Below are 22,044 nucleotides of genomic sequence, written 5' to 3'. Positions count from 1 at the left end.
CATTGCACAACAAATGTGAAAAAAAAAAAAAAAAACTGCATGCTTCTTGACAAAGTTGGTGATACACTTGTTCAAAAGTTTTAGAACACAAGAAATTTTTGTTTTAAAAAGCAATTGAGTCTGTTCACCAAGAATGCTTTAAATTGATCATAAATACTGCCAAAAACATTAGTAATGTTGCATTACTAATGTAGTACTGATTGAAATATTTTTTCTTTTTTTATATTTATATTTATTTTTTTATTCATATTTTACCCGTGATATCAAAGCCCATTTTTCAACAAGGTCCTTACTTCCCTCTACTTGGTATAAACAGAAGAAATCATTCTAATGTGTTAATTTGGTACTCAAAACCTTTCTTATTATCAGAACATTGGAAAACATTTGTACTACATAATGAAGTGTAAAAATCACAATAAAAGTGTATTTTTCCAGTTGCTGAAGTATTGAGCACACTTGCATTTCTTACAGGTCACTTTACACTTGCAAAGTCAATTTTTGTTTTTGAAAATGTCCAAAAGAAACACATTTGTCCTGAAATTCATCAGTCTATTGTCCTTTTGAGAGATAAAGGCTATTCCATGCACTGAAAGAAGAAATCAAACTGGATCTAACATGTTAGAAAGGGAAGTGGACAGCTCAGATGCACAACATGAAGACAAGTACATCAGAGTCTCTAGTTTGAGAAAGACTCCTCACAGGTCCTAAACTGGCAGCTTTAACGTTGCTGCAAGTAGCGGATTCTTGGGTGAAAAAACATTTAGGGAATACAGCATTTATTTGAATAGAAAGTCATTTGTAGCATTTAATTACTTGAATGTAATTCTTGATTTTTTTTTTTTTTTTTTTTTTTTTTCTCAAAAACAAAAATGTCTTGGTGATCTAAAACTTTTGAATGGTAGTGTTTATCTAATATCAGGGGTGAATTTATTAAAGATTCTTATCCAGTTGTTGGAAGAAAAAAAAAAAGTAATATTTTAAGAGTTTAAGGCCCTATTTTGTGCCCTGTTTGTGGAAAGTGGCTAATATTGTTTTTCAAAATTTTAACTCCATGTAAACATTCTTTCAAAGGGCCCCAGAGGGATGCTCAGGCCGCACGGGAGTTCATCCTGAAGATGTTTGTGGATCTGAATCCTGACAGCGACAAGATCATCTACTCACATTTCACCTGCGCGACCGATACAGAGAACATCCGCTTTGTGTTTGCAGCAGTGAAAGACACCATCCTACAGCTGAACCTGAAGGAATACAACTTGGTGTGAGACGTGCGACGGTCCGACACGATCACATGATCAGCACAGAACAGGCACCTACAGAGTGTGCGCACACCTACGTCCACACACAACAGTCATATACAAACACATATACACCCATGTACAAACACATTTACACATTCAGTAACACATGGCTCTTGAGATTTTCCTTTTTTCCCCCAGCTTCCAGAGTTTTCACTTTCTGTCCAGCGGAATCGTAACGGACAGCTTATCAGTTTTTTTCTTCGCCAAAGTCTGTCCGCTCCTGCCCGGCAGCTTTCGTCAATGGCCTCTTTCCCTTTTATCAAATTTGACCACCAAAAATGTCTCGATTTTGACAGGGTGTTAGACTCTGACTTGCTGCTCCAACATTCCAAGAAAGTATTCCAAGAAAATGTTGGATTGGCAAAGCTGTGATGAGCTTGTGGACGGAACAATCTGCGATCCGCTGGCCTGAAAACTGGAAGTGACGTTCCTTCCCGTTCGTGTACTATCACTCTCTCCAGTCACGTCATCAGTTCCGAGGATGTCTCGGAATTCTGCCTGGAAGAATTGAAAATGTGTTTCCACAAAGAAGAAAAACAAAACAAAAAAATATATATAAAAACACAACACATTTACATCATTGTTCACGGACACAAGGACAAGTGCTGTGGTGCCAGAAAGTTCCGAAGGGATCCATTGGATCTTTCTAGAATTCAGAGGATTCTGGCGGATTCTAGAATCCAGTGGGTTCCCGTGGGATCCACTGATGGTGTGGAGATCCTTTTTTATTTTTTTTCGCAGAGATGATAATCTCAATGAGGCTAGTCTTCAACTTGCATCGATGAATGTAAACTTCATGTAAGAGCATCGCAAATGCAAAAAAAGACAAAAAATATAATGAACGAAAATAGTGTAAGAATGCCTATATAAGCAAATCGACACAAAGCACGAGAGAGAGATGAAACTAATTAAATCTGTGTATATTGCTGAGATGATCATTTTAAAATACTTTTAATTATAAGTAACTAGCTACTTCTACTGCTATCGAATATAAAATATATTATAAAAGCAGTCGAATAAATGATGGGTAAGAGACGTTACAGATTTTTAAATGTGTGTGCGACAGGATTATATACAAGCGATAGGTATTTGTTCTGCAGATTTCCTCATTTAACATTTAAAATGATTGCATTGCTTCCTTCCCCACCGTTTTTATCTTTTGTAGTCTTTCCTTCCTCCCCGGTTACGTTTTTATTTTACGACAGCAGCTGTCAGCCTAGTTTCAAACTAACGGTAGTTTTGCGACTTGCAGTCGTAACGCTCAGAGTGCGCGATTAGTTTTTATTTCACTCATGAACAGATACTATATCAGTCGAGAACCTGGGTTGTAGACGACTCCCCAGATGTACACAGTCCATTTATTGTTTACGCAATTTAAAAAGAAACTGTCATTGTAACGTTTCGGTCAAGAATGGCATTGCAGAAAAGCATTTATGTGCAGTCAATTGCAAGTTAATTGACTGTGTATATTTATATTTGTAAATACGTATACACATTATTGCTTATGTACAAAACGTCTGTGGTACACTATCTTTGGCAAAATAAGAAAAAAAAAACGTTTTCGTAATTGTGTACGGTTTTATTGGTTTTCTTATGAATTACAATATTATTGATACTGTGATTCTTGTTTTACTTTTACATTTTTACTTTTATTGTCACAATGAATACTTCAAATAATATACACATAGCTGTACCTAACAGTAAAATGTGGAGGACAAACATGATAAAAACAATTTACACGTACAGTTATGAGCAATAGTCTGAGAAAACCTAAAGCAGACTTCCAAAAAAAACGTTTTGTTCAACATCACAGGGAAATATCTAAGTGGGATATTATTCCTCGACAATTTTATTAGGAGATCGGAAACAGCCTCCTCTAGAGTGTGAATGTTATATGAGATAAAAAATATGATTTTTAAGTGAAAGAAAAAGATTAATTAAATAGAGAACATTTTATTTATATAATTTATGGACCAGATCTGAAGTTGTTGATAATTTGAATGCTATTGTTTTCTCTTTCTATTTGAAGCACTCCCATGTTATGAGACAGAAATAGTAGACAAGTGTCTGTACTGCTGTATAAACCTCCGTTATGGGTAAATTAATCAACTTTTTTTTAAATCTTCATTTAATTTTTTTTAATATATTTTCCCCAAACATAATTGTTGCCATTATATTTCCACACAGTTAATTGTACTATATATATATTTCACTTTTCACTTTCCTACCTTCTTTTTTTTCTTTTTTTTTCATTACATTTCCGAATTATGTTTAGGTGCAGTGCTTAAAAACAAACATAGGAAATGTACCATATGAAACTAGACTGCTTATTATCTGTGATTGAGGATCTAATTGGTCTACGCTTGCAAGTAGTGACTTTATTTTACATTCTAATTTTATTTGGTTCTTCTAAAATTCATGGCTTGTTTCCTTCATTGTGTATGTGATGCACAGATAGAAAATGTTCTAAGGTTATTTTACAGTCGATCTTTTATACAGGTGATGTCTCATTCGTTTTCATCAAGGGCTGCAAAAACACGTCGAACCCCACACGAAAAACTGAGACAAGGCAGGAATGAACAATTGGTCACAGCTTAAAGATCAAAGTGCAATTCGGTACTCGGTCGAATGATCTGAGAAATTAGTTTTTTGTTGTACGTGATCAGTTTAACCAGTGATTAAGTATTCAGAAGTACCATCAAATTCCCATTCCACCAAATTATATGTATTATTCACTATTTTATCAGCTTTACTGCCCGACTTACTGCCATGGAGATCAGAGTCTATATTAGAGAATCATGCACCTAAACAAGGCATACACTTTCCCAAATGCTATCTTAATGCTAGCTTAAAACCTCACATGTTATTTGTAAGCTGAACCCATGTAATTCAGTGTTGATGTGGGGTTTGGAAATGTCACATTTGTAAATACGGCAGTGATTTCTGCTCTTAGTAGTTCGTAGTTAGAAAAGTTTGAAACTGATGATACAAAGGAAATTGTGGCCACTGAACAGTCAATAACTTAAGAGGTATTGGACAGACTTGAGACGTATTTAGACACCATAGTGCATCCTGTGGTTGTACATTATTCACTTGACGTATGTCTCTCTTTTAAATGTTTGGCTCGTAAAGACCCTTTGCTCTTGTATTCTGTCAGTAATGCTGTGGAAAAAAGTGTTAATGGTTGCTTTGTTGTATCTGAGGTTTGGAAGCCATTGATTGTAAATGCATTGCTCCTACAATGGGATTTTGTTTAGTGCAGCTTGAATTTCTTAATGCACTTTTTGTTTTTATTCGTGCCACAAGGTAAATGCCTAAAACACTTGGAGACTGGTCTGAGCAAGCAACGCAACACTAACAGTTCAAGCTTCACATATCACTATCTTCAGAGTTGTGGGAAGGTTTTTACATATTCAATGAGCCAGTTCCAGAGTTCTCGTGTTGACGTTCCTCAAAGAACCTCTACCTCTGTGAACCGTGTGATGCTTTTGGGCATTGTCGGATTGGTAGTCACGTGACAAGCACACTTCTTAGTCTGTAGGGCACAGTCGATTGAGGTTTAGAAGCCAAACTTCGCAAGGCGGGTGAAACAATATTGGATCTTGCCAACAGTCGCGAAGTTCATCTAACTCCTGCTTGTAATTTTTTTTTTTTTTTTTCTCAACATTTGCCAACCAACACCTCTAAGTCTAATATTCTTTGTTGGCCAACTTCCTACGGGTTCAGTGAGGGTTAGATGAGAAATAGCATCTGTCCTGCTGTTTATGAGAGAATTTTCGCAATGGACAAGTGAATAAACATATCATTTTTGAGGGCTTTGGCAATTCTTAAAGGCATGTAGTCAACCTTTTCAGATAGCACAGTTGGGGGGCTACTATATATACATTTAAGGGCATCTACACACTTACTTTTAGGCTAGAAATATACTTTACGTGCACAAACGTGGACACAGATGCTTACATTGCAAGCACGCTGTCTCATTGAACATACTTAACACGAGTTCTTGCATTACTGTGGCGGTAACAAATCTCAGTATTTAAGGAGGTGATGGAGTTTCCCTCAAATGTTTTTGCCAATTAACTGAATGTTTTATTCAAGTAGCTAGCTATAAACATTTCTGCTTAATAAAATTTACTCAGCAAGATTCTCTTCAAACTGTTGCTTGAGAGTATTTAATCTGAAAGAATAAACTTGCCGTAGCAGAAAACAGCTTACGCTACGTTGTGTAAACACTGAGAATGCAGCATGTACTTGCTGTGCATTATGAATTTCGGAATGCAATGAAACACAATATCAAGCTTGCTTAGCTAAAAGTATTTGAAGCGATTTTAATGGGAATGGTACATCGCAAGAACATGGAGGAACAACACAATGTGTGTTGTGAAAGTGACGCTGTATCATGTGACCAAAAGTCGACAAAATCTTAGCTTTTGCTGCAACGCGCACTGACGTATGCATCCGTTGACAAATGTCTTTTGGGACTTTATGCAACAGCTGCAGATGGGACGGCTACAGTTACCTGATGTAAACTGATAAATCACATAGCCAAGACACTCAAAAATCATTAAGCAACGTAAGGTGGAGCGGAGCAATCGTTCATTCAAGTATAAAAGAAATGTAATTTAAAACAGCAAGAGAAGGGTTGCTTTTAATGTTAAAATAACCTACTGTCAGAAGAGATTTTTCTCTTGTACGATATCAATACGTCAAAAAACCTAGATATTATTGATTTTAAGTCTATTGTAACCAAACGTTTTAACATTTATTTCCCTAATCTGTCACATAGCACTGACTACGGCAAAGTAGCGATTTTCCCATTGTAGACCATTACGGTACAATATCAGAAAGTAGTGAATTAAAGTTGCACATGTGCAGTAGAATGCAGAACACCGTAGCCGTCCCGTCCGTTAAAGTTTTCAGAGAAACGAGTCCATTTGGGCTTTCCACACCCTCAAAACATACCTTATGAATTCTCATCCTTCAGACTTTGACATCTGAGCTTTCTGTAGCTTGTAGAGTGCCTACACACTAGGGAAAGCTCCGACAGAGTGTTTGACGCATGGGAATGCCAAAGGTCCGTTTGGAAGGCATGTCCCACAGAGGGAAGAGGTGGTCACGGATAGCAGGGATGGCTATTTAATCTTTTATCTTTTTGACAATGTACCAGTAAACATTGAAACTGTACTCCAGTGTCTCTCTCCACAATTACTCTCTTTTTAGCCTGACAGAGAAGGATAATAGAGGACAGAGAATGAATACACTGCATGCATGAGTTTTTGTCCACCAAGTTTTTTCGATTTCACAGCGCAGCTAGTCCTGCCTCTGCGAGATTTCCATTGGTCAATGGATGCCTACATCAGAGTGCATGAGAAGGATATACAGTGGCTGCAGTTGGAGCTACAAAAAGGGGCGGGAGCTTCAAACCGCCAGCAAAGATATCAGGAGCCTCTATCATAACCCTTTCCCACACCGGGTGTGGAAGTGACGCCCCCTTTTGAAGTGACCACTCCCCCTTCTGGAAGAAGCCTGCCCTCTTTTGGAGATTCCACCCCCATTTGGAGATCTCTGGCCTGCAGCTAAACCTACTTGGAGTGCGTTTCAGCACACGTTTAAATGTTCTCAACTTTTGGTCACATGACGGAGCTTCACTATCGTAAACGTTTTTTTTGTTGTTTTTTTTTACCCTCTACCTTCCTTCCGACACACCATTCGCAGTGTTCTCTGATGCAGCGCAAACTCTAGTGTGTAGGTGCCCTAACATGTTTTTGAGTGCGGCCCAGGGGCATAAAAAACAAAGGCTCTTTGTATTTCCCTGAGCGCTCTCTACTGTAGTACAGCTATCAGAAAAAGACAAATCTAGTATGGTTGCAATATGAGTCAGTCGTTCATTGCATTTGAATGCATGTTTGACGTTTAGAGGGCCTCCTGTTGATGTTGAGTTAAATTTGTGAGAAGGATATAGCCGCAGGCTGAGCTCCAAAAAGGGGTACAAGCTCTAAACCGCCAGCAAAGCCCCTAACCTAATCCCTTCCCTAACCTTGGGTGAAAATGTCGTCCCCTTTTGGAGCTGGCCCAACCTCCTCCTGGAGTAACCCCACCCCTTTCTGGAGTTACCCAACCATCTTTTGGAGATTCCGTGGCCATTTGGAGATCTCCGGCCTGCAGCTATACCTACTTGAAATTTGTTGCCCAATTGCAGACAGAAGAGCGAGATAGTTACGTTATTTCCAAATAAGCATGTATACTGGTACAGAAAGATGCATTAGCGTGAATGAGTTGAATTGAGGTTCGGACCCAAATGAAAGAGTCATTGAAATTTGATTTATGTTTTTCCTCCCTTTTTCTTTGTTATAATATATTTTCTGAAAACTGCTATGTCCAGGACCACATAAATATTTTATCTTTCTTTTTTACCACATTATGAGGTAGATTTTGTTTGGGGGTTTCTCTTACTTCCATTCTTTGCTTCTTTTTACCCTTTTATTTTGTAATTATACCAAATGTAATTGTTGTATAATATTGTGCGTGCCAACCCCCTTCTCTGAGACTGACTCATAACAAGTGCCAATTGTTGTCCAAATCACATGCGGACTGTGAAATTAGACACGGTCCCCTTTAAAAAAAAAAAAAAAAAATGAGTAAAACACTAAATAAAAGAGTTAACAGTTTTACTTTTGTATTTAAGTTAGAAGATAAACTGCTGTTGTTCTCTTTGCTTTTTTATTTTAAGGAATTGTAATTTTTAAAGCATGTGCTCTTTGTCCAGGTGGGCGTTTTGGGCTCAGATAAATACGTTAATGTCCTCGAGACGAGGAAACATAGTGGAAATTTATTTACAACATTCTCGCCATATTTTTGTCGTTTTTATTTGTATTTGTTTCATTTCAACCACTGTTGCCTGAACCTCATTCAAACTTGGAAATGATTTTCATAACCGCCTTGTAAAAAAACAAAAATTATAAAGTATCTGTTTTAAATTTAAATAAATTTGTTCCTATACTTGCTGATTGCCTTGTTAGTTGTTTTCTTTGCATTGCCTGATAATTATGCTGATCAGACATAAAAATGGCAATCAATATATTTTGTTTGCATGATAAATTTACATCAAAAATGTCTCTTGTGTACTTAATTTAAAAAATGTTTGCCAAGAATTTGGTGGGGTTTTTTTTTTTTTTTTCCTCAGAAGTTTGGATAATACCCTTTCTTTCTCAACCGTTGAAAATGTCCAGCATTTCTCTTAGATTTTAATAATACAAGTAATACACTTTTATATTATAATATAATATATCAAATATATTATTATGTGATATGATACCAAATATGTGATGATTACGTTTGACCATATGTCCTCTACATTGGAGAAAATGTAATTGCTGGTTCCCAGGTTGAATTGATTTAAAGTTCTCTTGGTCCCATGGGTGCAGTTACCACTATTGCATGTTGGAGTCGCTGTCCAATGACCGGGAACAAAGACAGAGCACTTCCTACACCTTCCAATGAGAAACACGCACTTCCGCCGCTGTCATTTCATCCATCTGACATCTTAAAATGGGCCTCCTGAGCGCCACCTTCAATCTCGCATGCGAATGGATGATTCCTACTATGGTGAAGGTGTGGCTCATGAATATTAATGAGGTTACGTGGGGTTAGTGTTGTAAATTTTATTGGCTAAGAGCTTTATCGGCTGCATGGTGAAAGCATTTGTTCACATTTGCAATTGTTTTAGGTTTTTATTATTTATATTTTAAAACATTAAAAAATGAAAATAAAATAAAAAATTACTATCTGAAACCTAGTATTTAATGTGGCACAAAATCAAATAAATCAAAATAAATACAAAATTTGGCTCAGGACAGGACTGCTTGTGTGTGTGTGTGTGTGTGTGTGTGTGTATGTATATATATATTTATATAATTTTATCTTTAATTAGATTTTCTAAAAACAAATCCTCTATATATATAAATTATTTTTTTTCTTCTTTTTGTTTTAGCGTGTAAAGTGGTGTAGGCGTGACTCCTGAATATTAATGAATGATGCAATCTGACGCACCCGGAAGGTTACCAAGCAACGTGATCATGACGTAATTAATATTAATGAGCTTAGCCTTTCCCATAGTAGAATTCGTAATTTAGCGTCCTGCATCATGAGTCTGTCTTTATGAGTCCAGAAGCGGCGGAAGAGGCATGATTTTCTTACGTTGTTTGCTCTTTCATTGTCAAATCCAGTTTTAATACGTCAAGATTTCAATTTAGACATTTTTGTCTCTCTCTTAATGCATCTTACGCATTTATTTGCAATATAAACATTTATGTTAGCTTTAGCTAGGTAGCTTGGCTTTACTACTGTATCTAAAAAAATTGACGTAAAGTACGTGGATTAATCGTTAATATTGTCCTATTTCAACAAAAGATTATTTTTTTTCTCATATCAACCCGCTATGTCACATAATAAAAATAGTGTGTTGCTTTTGTTGTTCTAAAAGGCAAGAAGTTGGAAGTAAAATCTTGATAAACTGACCCAGGAAATCTGTTCAAGAGGCCAGACTGCATTTCTGTCGTCAAACTGATCAATCAGGACGGAATCTGTCCCCGCGACAAAGACCAAACAAAGAGGACATTCATTCAAATCTATATCATTCCATTTACACAAGGAGAACACAGCACAAAACAGGTTGACATGATGTTTCCACAAGCCAGGCACTCGGTAAGTGTCTTTTTTTCTCTCTTTGTTACATTGTTGCAACATTACTGGTTTCTCTTACAGCATGTGTTTCCTGAGTGATACATTGTAACATTGCATCTCTGTAATAACTTTATACATTGTATCTTTTGCATGTATCTGCGTATGGCGCGCTATGATTGGACTGGAATGCATTTTCAGTATCACAATGGGAGCCAACAACCTTTATATCCACTCTAGTGTTTTCAGTAAAAACAAATCTTCAGAAAAAAGTTCCAAAATGTACCATGGGATTACTATGTTTTACACATGTTACATTTATAATAATAATAATAGTAATAAAAAAAATACATTGGGGTGTTACAATGGTAAATGCATGTTTTATAGTAATATCATGTTTTTGGACATGGCATTCCAAAATGTTGGCATTGTACCATGGTGTTTTCTTGGATATGTATAATGGCAGTACCATGGTTTTAGGGCCTGCACAATGGTAAAACCATGCTTCTTTGGACATGGTACAATGGAAATGCCTTGTGTTTTGGGCACGCTAAATGGTAATGCAATATTTTGTATATGTTTTTTTTTTTTCTCTCTCTCTCTCAACATGGTATCATGGTAATTCCATGCTTTTTTGAACCTGTACAAGAATTGTAATATGTTTTCTTGGACATGGTACCATGGAAATTCTTTGAATTGCCTTGTTGCCCCATTTAAATAGATGGTAAATGATATTTGGTATACTATCACCATCACTGTGCCATAGTACTGCCACAGTACTTTTTTGTAAGTCGTAAAAAAAAAAAATATATATTTTTTTTATATAGATAAGTATTATTGCATCATTAATTGCCTCATAATTTAAAAAAGCTGAATATTGTGTCTACACTGTCAAATCTAATACGTTGACATTAGATTTTTGAAGGCAATCAGTTTGCATGCTTTTTCTAAGTAATCATACTTAATTTAAATTGAGTTATCACACGTCATATACAGTTAAAGGTAAATTATGACTGGAATCTTTGTTAACCAAATGGCACATTCAATTCTCCTCAGTATGTCAGTGCACATAAATCTGCACTTTTGTAAAGTGCAGTTGAGTAAAGAAGAATGGCTTAAATTTAACAGGCTCCAACTTCACCATAGGGTAACACTAATCACCCTAATGGTGACTTCACACAAATCACAACTATCAACCAGCTACAACAAAACAACAACAACAGTCATAAGAATTAAAACCATGTAAATTTTTTTAAATAATTGTTATTTTTCTACATAAATTCCCTTGGTTTGCCCAAACATACATAATTTATTAAAGCGTAAGGACTTACGGGTATTCCACACAGCTGCAGTTTTGTACTTGATCATTTTGAGTTAGTAGTACTCAAGCCAAAGTTTAGAGAACGGATATATGAGTTATTCCAAAATGTGAAATTTCAATTACTGTTTAATTGGGACCACTTAAATGTTTAAGTAATGACAACTTTAGAATTTAGAGAGTAATGGTAACTTAATTAAAACTAGTAAGAACAGGAAAAACGTAAGCTTCCAGCCAACCCTGTCTTCACCAGACGTGAGTGGCGTGTTGCGTCAAAAGCAATATAACCCATTATAATCAATGATGCTGTGCAGCAGTAAACAGAAGTCCCATTCCATTTTGTGCTGCACACGCTGGCGCTACTACTGCCAACAACACAAATAAATGGTTTAGAATGTTCGTGTCGACGCGTCCAGTGTAGGCAGCATCAAGCCATCGCGTCAAAGGATGCGCCCGGTGTAGACGGTGTAAGTTCAGTATTTTTTTATATATGAGATTGCTATTAATATTTACAGTGTATATTTGCATCACCTCAGAGACATTTTAGAAGAAAATAATGAAAACACAAAGAGAGTGTTCTGTATTTTAGTGGCTTCCAAATATTTGTCCTTCTTGTAAATGTCAGTTTTCATGTTTGCTCCAGTGTTCTCTTATCTCATGAAACACAGGTCAGGTTTCCAGGTGGCATGTTTAAATGAAAGGGTTTATGAATGTATTCTGGTTCAGGTATGGTCAGAGGCTTGTTTGCACACCAGTTGCCTGGTTCCTTCCCTGTTGTGGCTTAATTGTGTCGTTTCCATGAATTGTTCCTGTGCACACAGTGGGCAGCTTGTGTTAATGAGTCCCCAGGCATTATTTTGTTTGCACTCAAGCCTAATTGCCTTTTCCCTCATTGCACACACACACACACACACACACACACATACAGTATGTGGACGCACAAAGACACTAAACAAAAACCTCCTCATGAGTGGACAGATTTGGGGGTTGCTTTAATTGAAGCATTTTTGCAAGTTCTGAGGTAGAATTTAGGGTGACATTTCAGCTGCTGTCTTAAGATTGTTGAGAAGTGAATTGGATGCTTTGACAGCTATTGAAATGGGATCGAACTCGTTCACAGTCACTTTAGCCGTTTTCCACCGACATGGTTTGGGTGCGGGTTCCTGGGCCAGTGCGAATTCTCGAACTGTTCCGCATAGGGATACACAGATACGATATTAACAAAAACCTATAGGCCAATAACGATGCCATAGGACTGGTCTAGGGCTGTCACGATTATGACATTTTGCTCACAATTAATTGTCAAACAAATAATTGCGATTATGACGTTTAATTGTCTGTTTTAGGGCTTTCACGATTAATTGTCATATTTCTTAAGGTGTGCTTTTTTTCTGCATGTGTGCTTCATACACCTTAAGTCGTTTTTACATATTTAACTTGAAATATCTAAATCAAATAATAGAATAGGGATATGTGATTTACTTTTAAGACTTTAAAAATTTATGCATGACATGAAAAGTAATGTTTTAATATCAAAACATTTCTAAATACTTAAAATATGACCACGTTTTGGTCCTTTTTACATTTTGTGAACTCAAATTTTACATTTATGTATTTGTATTTAACAAATATAATTTTTACGTATTTAATTAAATTTATATATATTATTACATCATGCAAGAGTAAAATATTTCTGTCCTAATTTCTTTCACATGTTATTTTAATGCTCTGATTAAACCCACAAGCCCTTATTTGTCATGAAGCAAAATCTTTGAGATTTCATCATAGGTTTCATCATAACTCTATTGCTATAGAGTAAGCATGTTTCTTCTCTGTGTCACTATGTGTATGAACCAGGAACATTTGCCATTACACGATCATTTACAGTGAAACTGGAGCGCTTTGTGTTCCCTATCACAGTTTACTTGTTCGTTAATATTTTCGCGGGAGTTCGCAGGCCTCTACTGACAGTGCGCGCATCACACGCTCTTCAGGACAGGAGCTGGTTGACGTCTGTGGTGCGGCTCAGTGACGCTCAGACTTGGAGTTCAACTGAATGACACACAAACATGCCGTTCTGGTCATTTATACAGTATATTCGCTTAAAATTCCCTTATCTGTGCATTTAAAATATGATTGGAATTAGAATGTCCAATAATCGCGGTTGTTTCAAATAACCGTGGTTAGATCAAATAACCATGATCAGACTTTTTTTTTTTATATATATAATAATCGTGATAGGCCTAGACTGGACAATAAAATGATATAGATATTTATTGAAAAATATTGGATGGTGAACTTTCAATATTTAGCTTATGTTCTACATCTAGACAATCGGATCGAGTACGTCTTGATAAAAACGCAAGCAGTTCGGCTGAGTTATACACAGCTAGCTAACTGAGTCACAGTCATGAAATCAGCCGGTTAGGAAATATTAGCTGGCTAATGGCTACATAGCCGCTAGCTAATTATTCAGCTCATATGATATCAAGAGAGCACTAACAATGCAATTAGGGCTGCCCCCGACCAAAGATTTAGTAGTCGTTAGTTTAAGCCATTAGTCGACTAGTCGCACGTTTATGACATTAATTTAAAGTGCTCCTATTATGATTTTTAAACGTGCCTAATTTTGTTTTAAAGGTCTCGTACAATAGATTTACATGCATCCAAGGTCAAAAAAACACTTTAATTTGCTCATAATTTAAATTGCAGCATTACGTTTTTTCGTAGTGTCAAAAACGACTCGTTCAATGATCCGTTCTAAAGGATTCATTCTAAACTCCTCCTTTCAGAGAGCCTACTCTGCTCTGATTGGTCAGATGTCCCAGTCTGTTGTGATTGGTCTACTGCTTACAGCACGTGTTGGAAAGGAAATGCCCACTACCATATCTGAGTTTCAGCTCTGTCTGAAAAAATGTCTGTTTTACCTTACCAATTTGAGCCTGAGTCCGATAGTGATACATCAGAAGATCAACCCGAACCACCATCGCAAGCACGATGAGAACAGGACGTTTCTCTGTGGTAAGTTTATATATAGTTTGACAATAATGTGAGTTAGGCAGTTAGCAGAGGCTAACAGCCTGCACTGGCTGTACATGTAAACAGACCAGAGGCAGGTTTTTTGTTACCAAATTACGTAGGTTAGTACAGGAAGTAAGTCTGGAATTACTAACGACTCGTTTCAGGTGTTCAGAATCGGTTCTTTCTTTTGGGTGTCAATAACTCCATATTTCGTGCACTTTGATTTTTGAAACTTTGCAGACTTTTTTACATTCAGAAACAGCTATATAACGCACTACATGAAAGGTAATATTTGAAAAACCATATTAGGTGCTCTTTATTTACTTAAATATATATATTTTTGGGGGGCATCAGAAAATGGTTTGAGTTCCAGGGCTGAGAAAGAATGTTATAAGTAACATTGCTAACACTGTTCTACATTACAGAGAAATACTAAACCATAATAATGAACCTTTAAAATATACATTTTACAAGCGCACACACGAAGCGAGCCGTAGCGACACCGGCAAAAGCGGTAATGATACTGAATGTGTTGGAAAAACCAGTAAGCAGACTGTCTGAAAATTGTTAATTTCTAGTGAGAAATGTACATTAAGGTACTAATTAAGCTTCCCCACGAACACTTGGATAAGCCTAATAGTGCATATTTATCTAGGTTATCTAACGTTAGAGCGAACGGCCATGCTAAGTGGCTAACGGCAGACTAATTGCATGTTTCAAATAAAAAGCCATGTTTGAGGTCAATGAATGATAGGCGAATGTTTGCCTGCAGAGTTTGTATGTCACCTTCTTGGGGTCATCCTTTACCCTCTCGAAATTATCCCACACTTTGGATTTCCTGCCCGACATAATTAATTAGTGCATGGACCAGCCGTGTAAACAATCATGTCTGTCTGTCACTGACTGCGTGACTTCGCCACTTCCTATGGAGTTTTTTTTTTTTCTGCAACCAACCGACCAGTCAAAACTTGGTCGACCAAGACGCTTCTCATCGTCTAACGTTTTGTCGACTATTAGGGGGCAGCTCTAAATGCAATAAAGCTATTGACTGAACATAACAGCAACTCCGACATCAACACCATTGCTGTTTATTTATGTACTATTTAGTTCAACGTTTTTTCATGATCCACAGCAATGACATACGAAATGCGTCATGTGGTTAATGGTAATGTAATGATTGATAATGGTAAATCATTGAATAATGGTTATCAATTAATCAAACGTATAACCGTTACCTCTGTTAATCATCAAAGAAGCATTATCAATTATCCAAAGTATAACCATTACCCTCAAGTTTTTACCCTTTAGATAACCATTCTCTCACGTTTAACCAACAAGCCATTGTCCCATCTCTATTATCATCAACCACTGAATTATCACTCGTTGTATTACACTATATTGCCAAAAGTATTCGCTCACCCATCCAAATAATTGAATTCAGGTGTTCCAATCACTTCCATGGCCACAGGTGTATAAAATGAAGCACCTAGGCATGCAGACTGCTTTACAAACATTTGTGAAAGAATGGGCCGCTCTCAGGAGCTCAGTGAATTCCAGCGTGGTACTGTGATAGGATGCCACCTGTGCAACAAGTCCAGTCGTGAAATTTCCTCGCTACTAAATATTCCACATCAACTGTCAGTGGTATTATAACAAAGTGGAAGCGATTGGGAATGACAGCAACTCGGCCACGAAGTGGTAGGCCATGTAAAATGACAGAGCGGGGTCAGCGGATGCTGAGGCGCATAGTGCGCAGAGGTCGCCAACTTTCTGCAGAGTCAATCACTACAGACCTCCAAAGTTCATGTGGCCTTCAGATTAGCTCAAGAACAGTGCGAACAGAGAGCTTCATGGAATGGGTTTCCATGGCCGAGCAGCTGCATCCAAGCCATACATCACCAAGTGCAATGCAAAGCGTCGGATGCAGTGGTGTAAAGCACGCCGCCACTGGACTCTAGAGCAGTGGAGACGCGTTCTCTGGAGTGATGAATCACGCTTCTCCATCTGACAATCTGATGGACGAGTCTGGGTTTGGCGGTTGCCAGGAGAACGGTACTTGTCTGACTGCATTGTGCCAACTGTGAAGTTTGGTGGAGGGGGGATTATGGTGTGGGGTTGTTTTTCAGGAGCTGGGCGTGGCCCCTTAGTTCCAGTGAAAGGAACTCTGAATGCTTCAGCATACCAAGAGATGAACAGTTTGGGGATGGCCTCTTCCTGTTCCAACATGACTGCGCACCAGTGCACAAAGCAAGGTCCATAAAGATATGGATGAGCGAGTTTGGTGTGGAAGAACTTGCTGGCCTGCACAGAGTCCTGACCTCAACCCGATAGAGCACCTTTGGGATGAATTAGAGCGAAGACTGCGAGCCAGGCCTTCTCGTCCAACATCAGTGTCTGACCTCACAAATGCGATTCTGGAAGAATGGTCAAGAATTCCCATAAACACACTCCTAAACCTTGTGGAAAGCCTTCCCAGAAGAGTTGAAGCTGTTATAGCTGCAAAGGGTGGGCCGACATCATATTAAACCCTATGGATTAAGAATGGGATGTCACTTAAGTTCATATGCATCTAAAGGCAGATGAGCGAATACTTTTGGTAATATAGTGTATCACCTTGTGGCTATGCAAATTAGATGGGCATACTTCTAATGAGTCCAATTCCTGTTGTTTAGAATGGCAGTTTTTCCAGTAGGATGTTAGTTGATTCTTACTGAATTCCTGTTTGATCCCATTAGGATTTTTAGCATTCTCATCAACAAGGCATTTCTGTCTGCAGGACTGCCACTCACTGGATGTTTTTTGTTTTGGCAAAGTAAACTCTAGATACTGTTGTGCGTGAAAAACCCAGGAGATCAGTCAAACACTCAAACCAGCCCGTCTGGCACAAACAATCATGCCACGGTCGAAGATCAAATTTTTTCCCCCATTCTGATGGTTGTGAACATTAACTGAAGCTCCTGACCCGTATCTGCATGATTTTATGCATTGCACTGCTGCGTCATGATTGGCTGATTAGATAATCGCATGAATATGTAGGTGTTCCTAATAAAGTGCTCTGTGAGTGTATCATCAGAGTGAGAACTGACTTTGTTAAAGACACTATTTTGACATGTCTTACTGCAGCAGATGAATTATTTAGTACACTGTCCAAAGTTTGGTCTTAAACCTCTGAAATGGGCATCAACTAGAGATTAACTGCAGGAACCCAAATCTTGGATTAGGAGTCACAGCTGAATCCTCAGTTTAATCTTAGCCTTAAAGATTTAGTGGTTTCTTTGGAATTTGGGGTTTTTGGGATCAGTTTGACTTAGTAGCCTAAACCTCTGAAGTTGCTACAGTAAAACAGACTTTGTGCTGATAGTAGGGCTGGGCGATATATTGAATATTAACGATATAATCGAGATCATTTTGCTGACGATGTAAAATTGACCAGTATCGTGAAAATCACGATGATTTTAATGTGCTTTCATTTGGCCATTAAGTTTCATAAAGAGCGCATCAGTAGACTAATTTCACGATCCTTCAGGGCTGCGCAATAAAGCAAAATAACATCAAAATGGCGAGTTGGTCATATGTGATTTATTAATCCACAAAAGGCTGTGATTTAAAGACAAATAAACCTGGTCTGTGTGTGATTCAGAACAAACCGGTGACGCGCTGGTCTGTGTACACGCATGGCGGTGCTCTCAGATCAGTTCACGTGCATTGTGAAATCAAAGCAAAGCAGATTCAAGCATTCGCGCAATTCCAAACATTAGTAATCGCAACAAGATATTATACAAATCTACAAATGTGGCACAGAATAACTGAGAAGGAGATTACAGCATTTCTGAACATTGTAAACTGTCAAATACACACAGACCTTTTTCACAGACTGTGACACGTTCAAACGTGGATTTTTTTTTTTTCTTTTGGTCTTGGAGCAAAGGGGTAGGTGAAAATAATATTTGCTGTGGTCTCCCATATACCTGCAAACGTTTACTTCCGCATTCCAAAGAGTGTGAAAAAGGTCTATTGCCTTTTCTGTGTCGAAATAAAAGCTCCTTGTAAAGTTGAAGTACTGCAGCACTTTCGGTGTCAAAATAAAAGCCCATAGGTGAAGATGACGCAAACAGGACAGAAATATATTACTTTTGTATAATGCAAATCTTATAATCAGAATAATAATGATAATTCAGCATTACATTATAATAATCAACCTGACGTGTCCCACAGTAATAATTTAGTGTTATGCAATGTTCAACAGGGGTTTCAAAAATAAGTCAGTGAAGTTGCTTTGCACAGTAAAAACATTTGAAGGTAAATAATGCTTTTGATTAAGCTACTGTGTATCATTGTGTATGAAATATAAATATAAAGTGCATGTCAATGAAAAGATTGAATTTCATTCTCCCTTGTTTATTTAATGAAAAACGAATTATTAGATTTTTATTTAATGTCTTTAAAATATTTAATCTACTTAGCTAAAATGGCTGTTTGAGGGTTCCTCTGATGGGACCCCCCACACACACACACTTTTGAGCCATTTTAGAGCAAATACATAATTATCAAGATATATATCGAATATCGTCAATAGGCTGAAAAATATCGAGATATAATTCAAGACATATCGCCCAGCCCTAGCTGATTAACTTGTTTTTGGACATTCCGAATCCTGCACAGACTCTTAGAATTGTATATTTTGCATGGCTTTTCATCAGATATACAAGCTGAAATGTTTACAGTCACCATTGAGAATGAAACTGTTGAAGTGTTATTCACGTTGTATTCAAACAGCTTTCAAATACACCCTCCATGCCTTCCATTGATTGATCAAACTGATAGTCCCACCCCCAAATCATGCCAATGGTCATGCCAATGGTTGAGTGTGTGCATTGGTGTGTTGGGCTGGACGGGCCACTTAAAACAAACAGGGAAATATTTATTGCTCCACAGAGACGCACTGTGTCCCCCAAATTATTCACTCTTCACTTACAATATACACTATGCACTTAGCCATGTAGTGTGTGAATTTTCAAAGTGTAGAATCGTCCCAAATGGAACATGTAACTTTATTTTTTTACTTCAAGGAAGCATTCACCATTTAACAGCTGGGTTGTTGCTAGCTTTTGTGCAGTAACCTCAGTTCAGCAATGTGTTGAACTGAGGTTACCCTAAGTGTTTACAGTTTTTGAGAAATTTACCTAAGAATGACTTAAAGTTGTCTCTGCATATTAAGATGGGATAGGAGAAAGTATTTTAACACCAAAAAGTTCCACACTTCAGCTTTAAGTTTGAATAGAACGCACTTATTTCAGAATAAGGTGTGTGTGAGTGTGTCCTCACGCTTTATTACTCATGTTGTTAATCCAATTGTTGGGCCTGTTCCGCTTGTTTGGGGTAATAAGTGAGGACCATTGGATTACGGATAAGGATTACTGCTTTAACGCTGTGTTTGGTCACCATAAGCAGTCCTTCATCAGTCTGTTGACCATACTTTTCCTCTCTCCCATTGAACTCTTGAACTCAGGACAGTAACAGATTCCATTTCTCTGTATTAGCAGTTTTAAGTCTTTCATGTGCCCAGATAACCCACTGACCTTTAACTTTTTGAGGGCTTGTATTTGGTGTAATTGTTTTGGTCTTTTTTTTTTTTTTTTAATGAGTATTAGAGATGTATTTTAATTTTGCTGCTCTCCTGCACTCGTAAAAATAAATGTTCCAATTAGATTTTTACAGTTTCTGAAGATGAGAATGGTGCTTGCCCCTATACAGTAAAACATGGTTCTTTGAATATGCTATATCCTTAGCACTCCACACCTCTTACCTTGTAAGTCAGATTTCATGTGGTGATTCATGGGTAATTTCTAAGAAATACTGATTGTATGTCAGGCATCATCATCTGGGAAGTCGGACACATGTGATTCTGGTTCTTTTTAGCTCATTGTGATGTCATAACTGAGTCTTTATAGATCTGCTTGATGTTATATTGTTTCTCTTTCACTCATTCTGACCTGTTATGTCAATGTAACCGTGTAATTGACACATTTTACTTTGAAAGATGCCTCAATTTGTGCTGCTTGAGAAGAGCTGTGCTATTATGACAGACTAACGATGTTTGACTTGCGGAAAATAAAAAGTGTGAGGGGGGGAAAAAATCCCATAGACTTACATTGAAGTAGAGATCCAATCCATATTTAAAGACCAGAATATCATAAGCTGGGTTTCCATCCCAAAGAAATCATTTTTTATGTGCATGTATTTGCAGTATTAGAGCAATTTTACATCATTTGATTAAATGCTGCCAGGAGATGCCGCAGAATGAGTTTAATATTCATATAATGAGGGCTGAAATGGCTGCTGTTCTGGCGTATTGTGAGGACCCACTTAAACGACCAGCTGTGGGTTAAACACTTCCGAATTTCAAAAGCTATGTACGAAGAATTGTGTGTTAAAATCAGACATTTCGTTGGGTCACATCAAGCTATTGCTCACCCATAACACATGCACAAATGGTCAAAACTAGGGCTGTCAATCGATTAAAATTTGTTGTTGAATTAATTCCATATGACAATTGATTAATTGCATATATGAATGTTTGCTGAGAAAGGCCCTCAAATAGTAATAATTATTCTATATAAAGATTTAATTATAAGTAATTATATTTAGGGCTGAAACGATTAATCGATGTTATCGACAATAAAATTTGTCAAATAGTAGTTTGATCTCATTTAACGTAACATGAGATCATATGAAACTAATGATGGTGATTGAGGAGAGGAAGAAAACACAGCTTACAGTCCAGACGCACTCCAAATTTTCCAAACAGCTTAAGGTGATGTAGATCGCAAAGTATCAGGAAATTATACAAAAGTAAATACAGAAGCACGTTCGTTGTGAAATAAAGCGGAGATGGAGCTGCCGTTCTGCCTAAGCAAAACTTGCATGTCGAGCGTCTTTATAGGGAAAAACTCTGGCGTTATATCTTTAATGCATCCTTTATTAAAGTCCAAATAATAAGGAAGCAGGTCATGTAATTAAGTACAAACTCCGAAACTGGCATTTCTGTGTGCTGTCAGCGCCTCTTCTATGAATCGCGTGAAGTGACCTGATTATAAGGGGGGAGAGATTGAAACTGCACCCGGACAATGTGCTAGATTATAACGTGATGGCTCGTGACAAAGTGAATCATAATACATATGTTGCGGTGTGTATCTTATCGTGAAGAATATCGGCAATACGCAGCTCTATTGAGAAGAGAGAGTTTTTTTTTTTATTTTTTTTATTTTTTTTTTTTGAGTTAAAGACAAAATATGTTTTTGATTTGTGGTTTTGGCTTGTTTTCCAATATAAATATCTAATACTCATTTAAAACAACATATATATTTACTTTAGGATAATTGAATTTCTAAAAATCCTCAAAACAAGATACATAAGATATTTTTAGACTTGCTTTCAGAGAATATATCTTGTACATAAGTATATTTTGTCTTTACTGCACTGGCAGAAGTATAACCACTTATATACAAAATACACTTATTTAAAATACGTTCTCTGAAAGCTTGTCTAAATATCTTACATGATACTTCGAGTAAGTGTATCTTGTTTTAAGGGGTTTTAGATCTTTTTAAATGGAAAACAAGACAAAAAACTTGATGATAATATCATTTTTTGCAATGAATTTTTACTGAATTAAACGTAATGTATTTTTTTTTCCTTAAATTACAGTAAATAACAGTGTTTATTTGG

General features: G+C 37.1%; 2 protein-coding genes across 5 annotated transcripts in view; both read left to right on the top strand.

The window, feature by feature from the left end:
- LOC127443198 (guanine nucleotide-binding protein G(q) subunit alpha-like) overlaps nt 1-8,305 on the top strand; it is a 75,864-nt gene extending 67,559 nt beyond the window's left edge. The window contains exon 7 of the mRNA XM_051701788.1: nt 1,072-8,305. Within this exon, the coding sequence (XP_051557748.1) occupies nt 1,072-1,262 (191 nt within the window). The 3' untranslated portion in view covers nt 1,263-8,305. The remainder of the gene's footprint in view (nt 1-1,071) is intronic.
- A 1,139-nt stretch (nt 8,306-9,444) lies between these two features.
- The window catches only part of chico, a 32,580-nt gene continuing 19,980 nt past the window's right edge, over nt 9,445-22,044 (top strand). For 3 of the 4 annotated variants that reach the window (XM_051701792.1, XM_051701791.1, XM_051701789.1), the window contains exons 1-2: nt 9,445-9,665; nt 9,781-10,001. In XM_051701792.1, coding sequence (XP_051557752.1) covers nt 9,975-10,001 — 27 coding nt within the window. In that variant the 5' untranslated portion in view covers nt 9,445-9,665; nt 9,781-9,974. The remainder of the gene's footprint in view (nt 9,666-9,780; nt 10,002-22,044) is intronic. The other variant, XM_051701790.1, reaches the window with a different exon arrangement.

This window comes from Myxocyprinus asiaticus, chromosome 6 (assembly GCF_019703515.2).
Source record: "Myxocyprinus asiaticus isolate MX2 ecotype Aquarium Trade chromosome 6, UBuf_Myxa_2, whole genome shotgun sequence".
Taxonomy (NCBI): Eukaryota; Metazoa; Chordata; class Actinopteri; order Cypriniformes; family Catostomidae; genus Myxocyprinus; species Myxocyprinus asiaticus.
The sequence above is the reverse complement of the archived record's forward strand: the minus strand, read 5'-3'. Positions and strand labels throughout refer to the sequence as shown.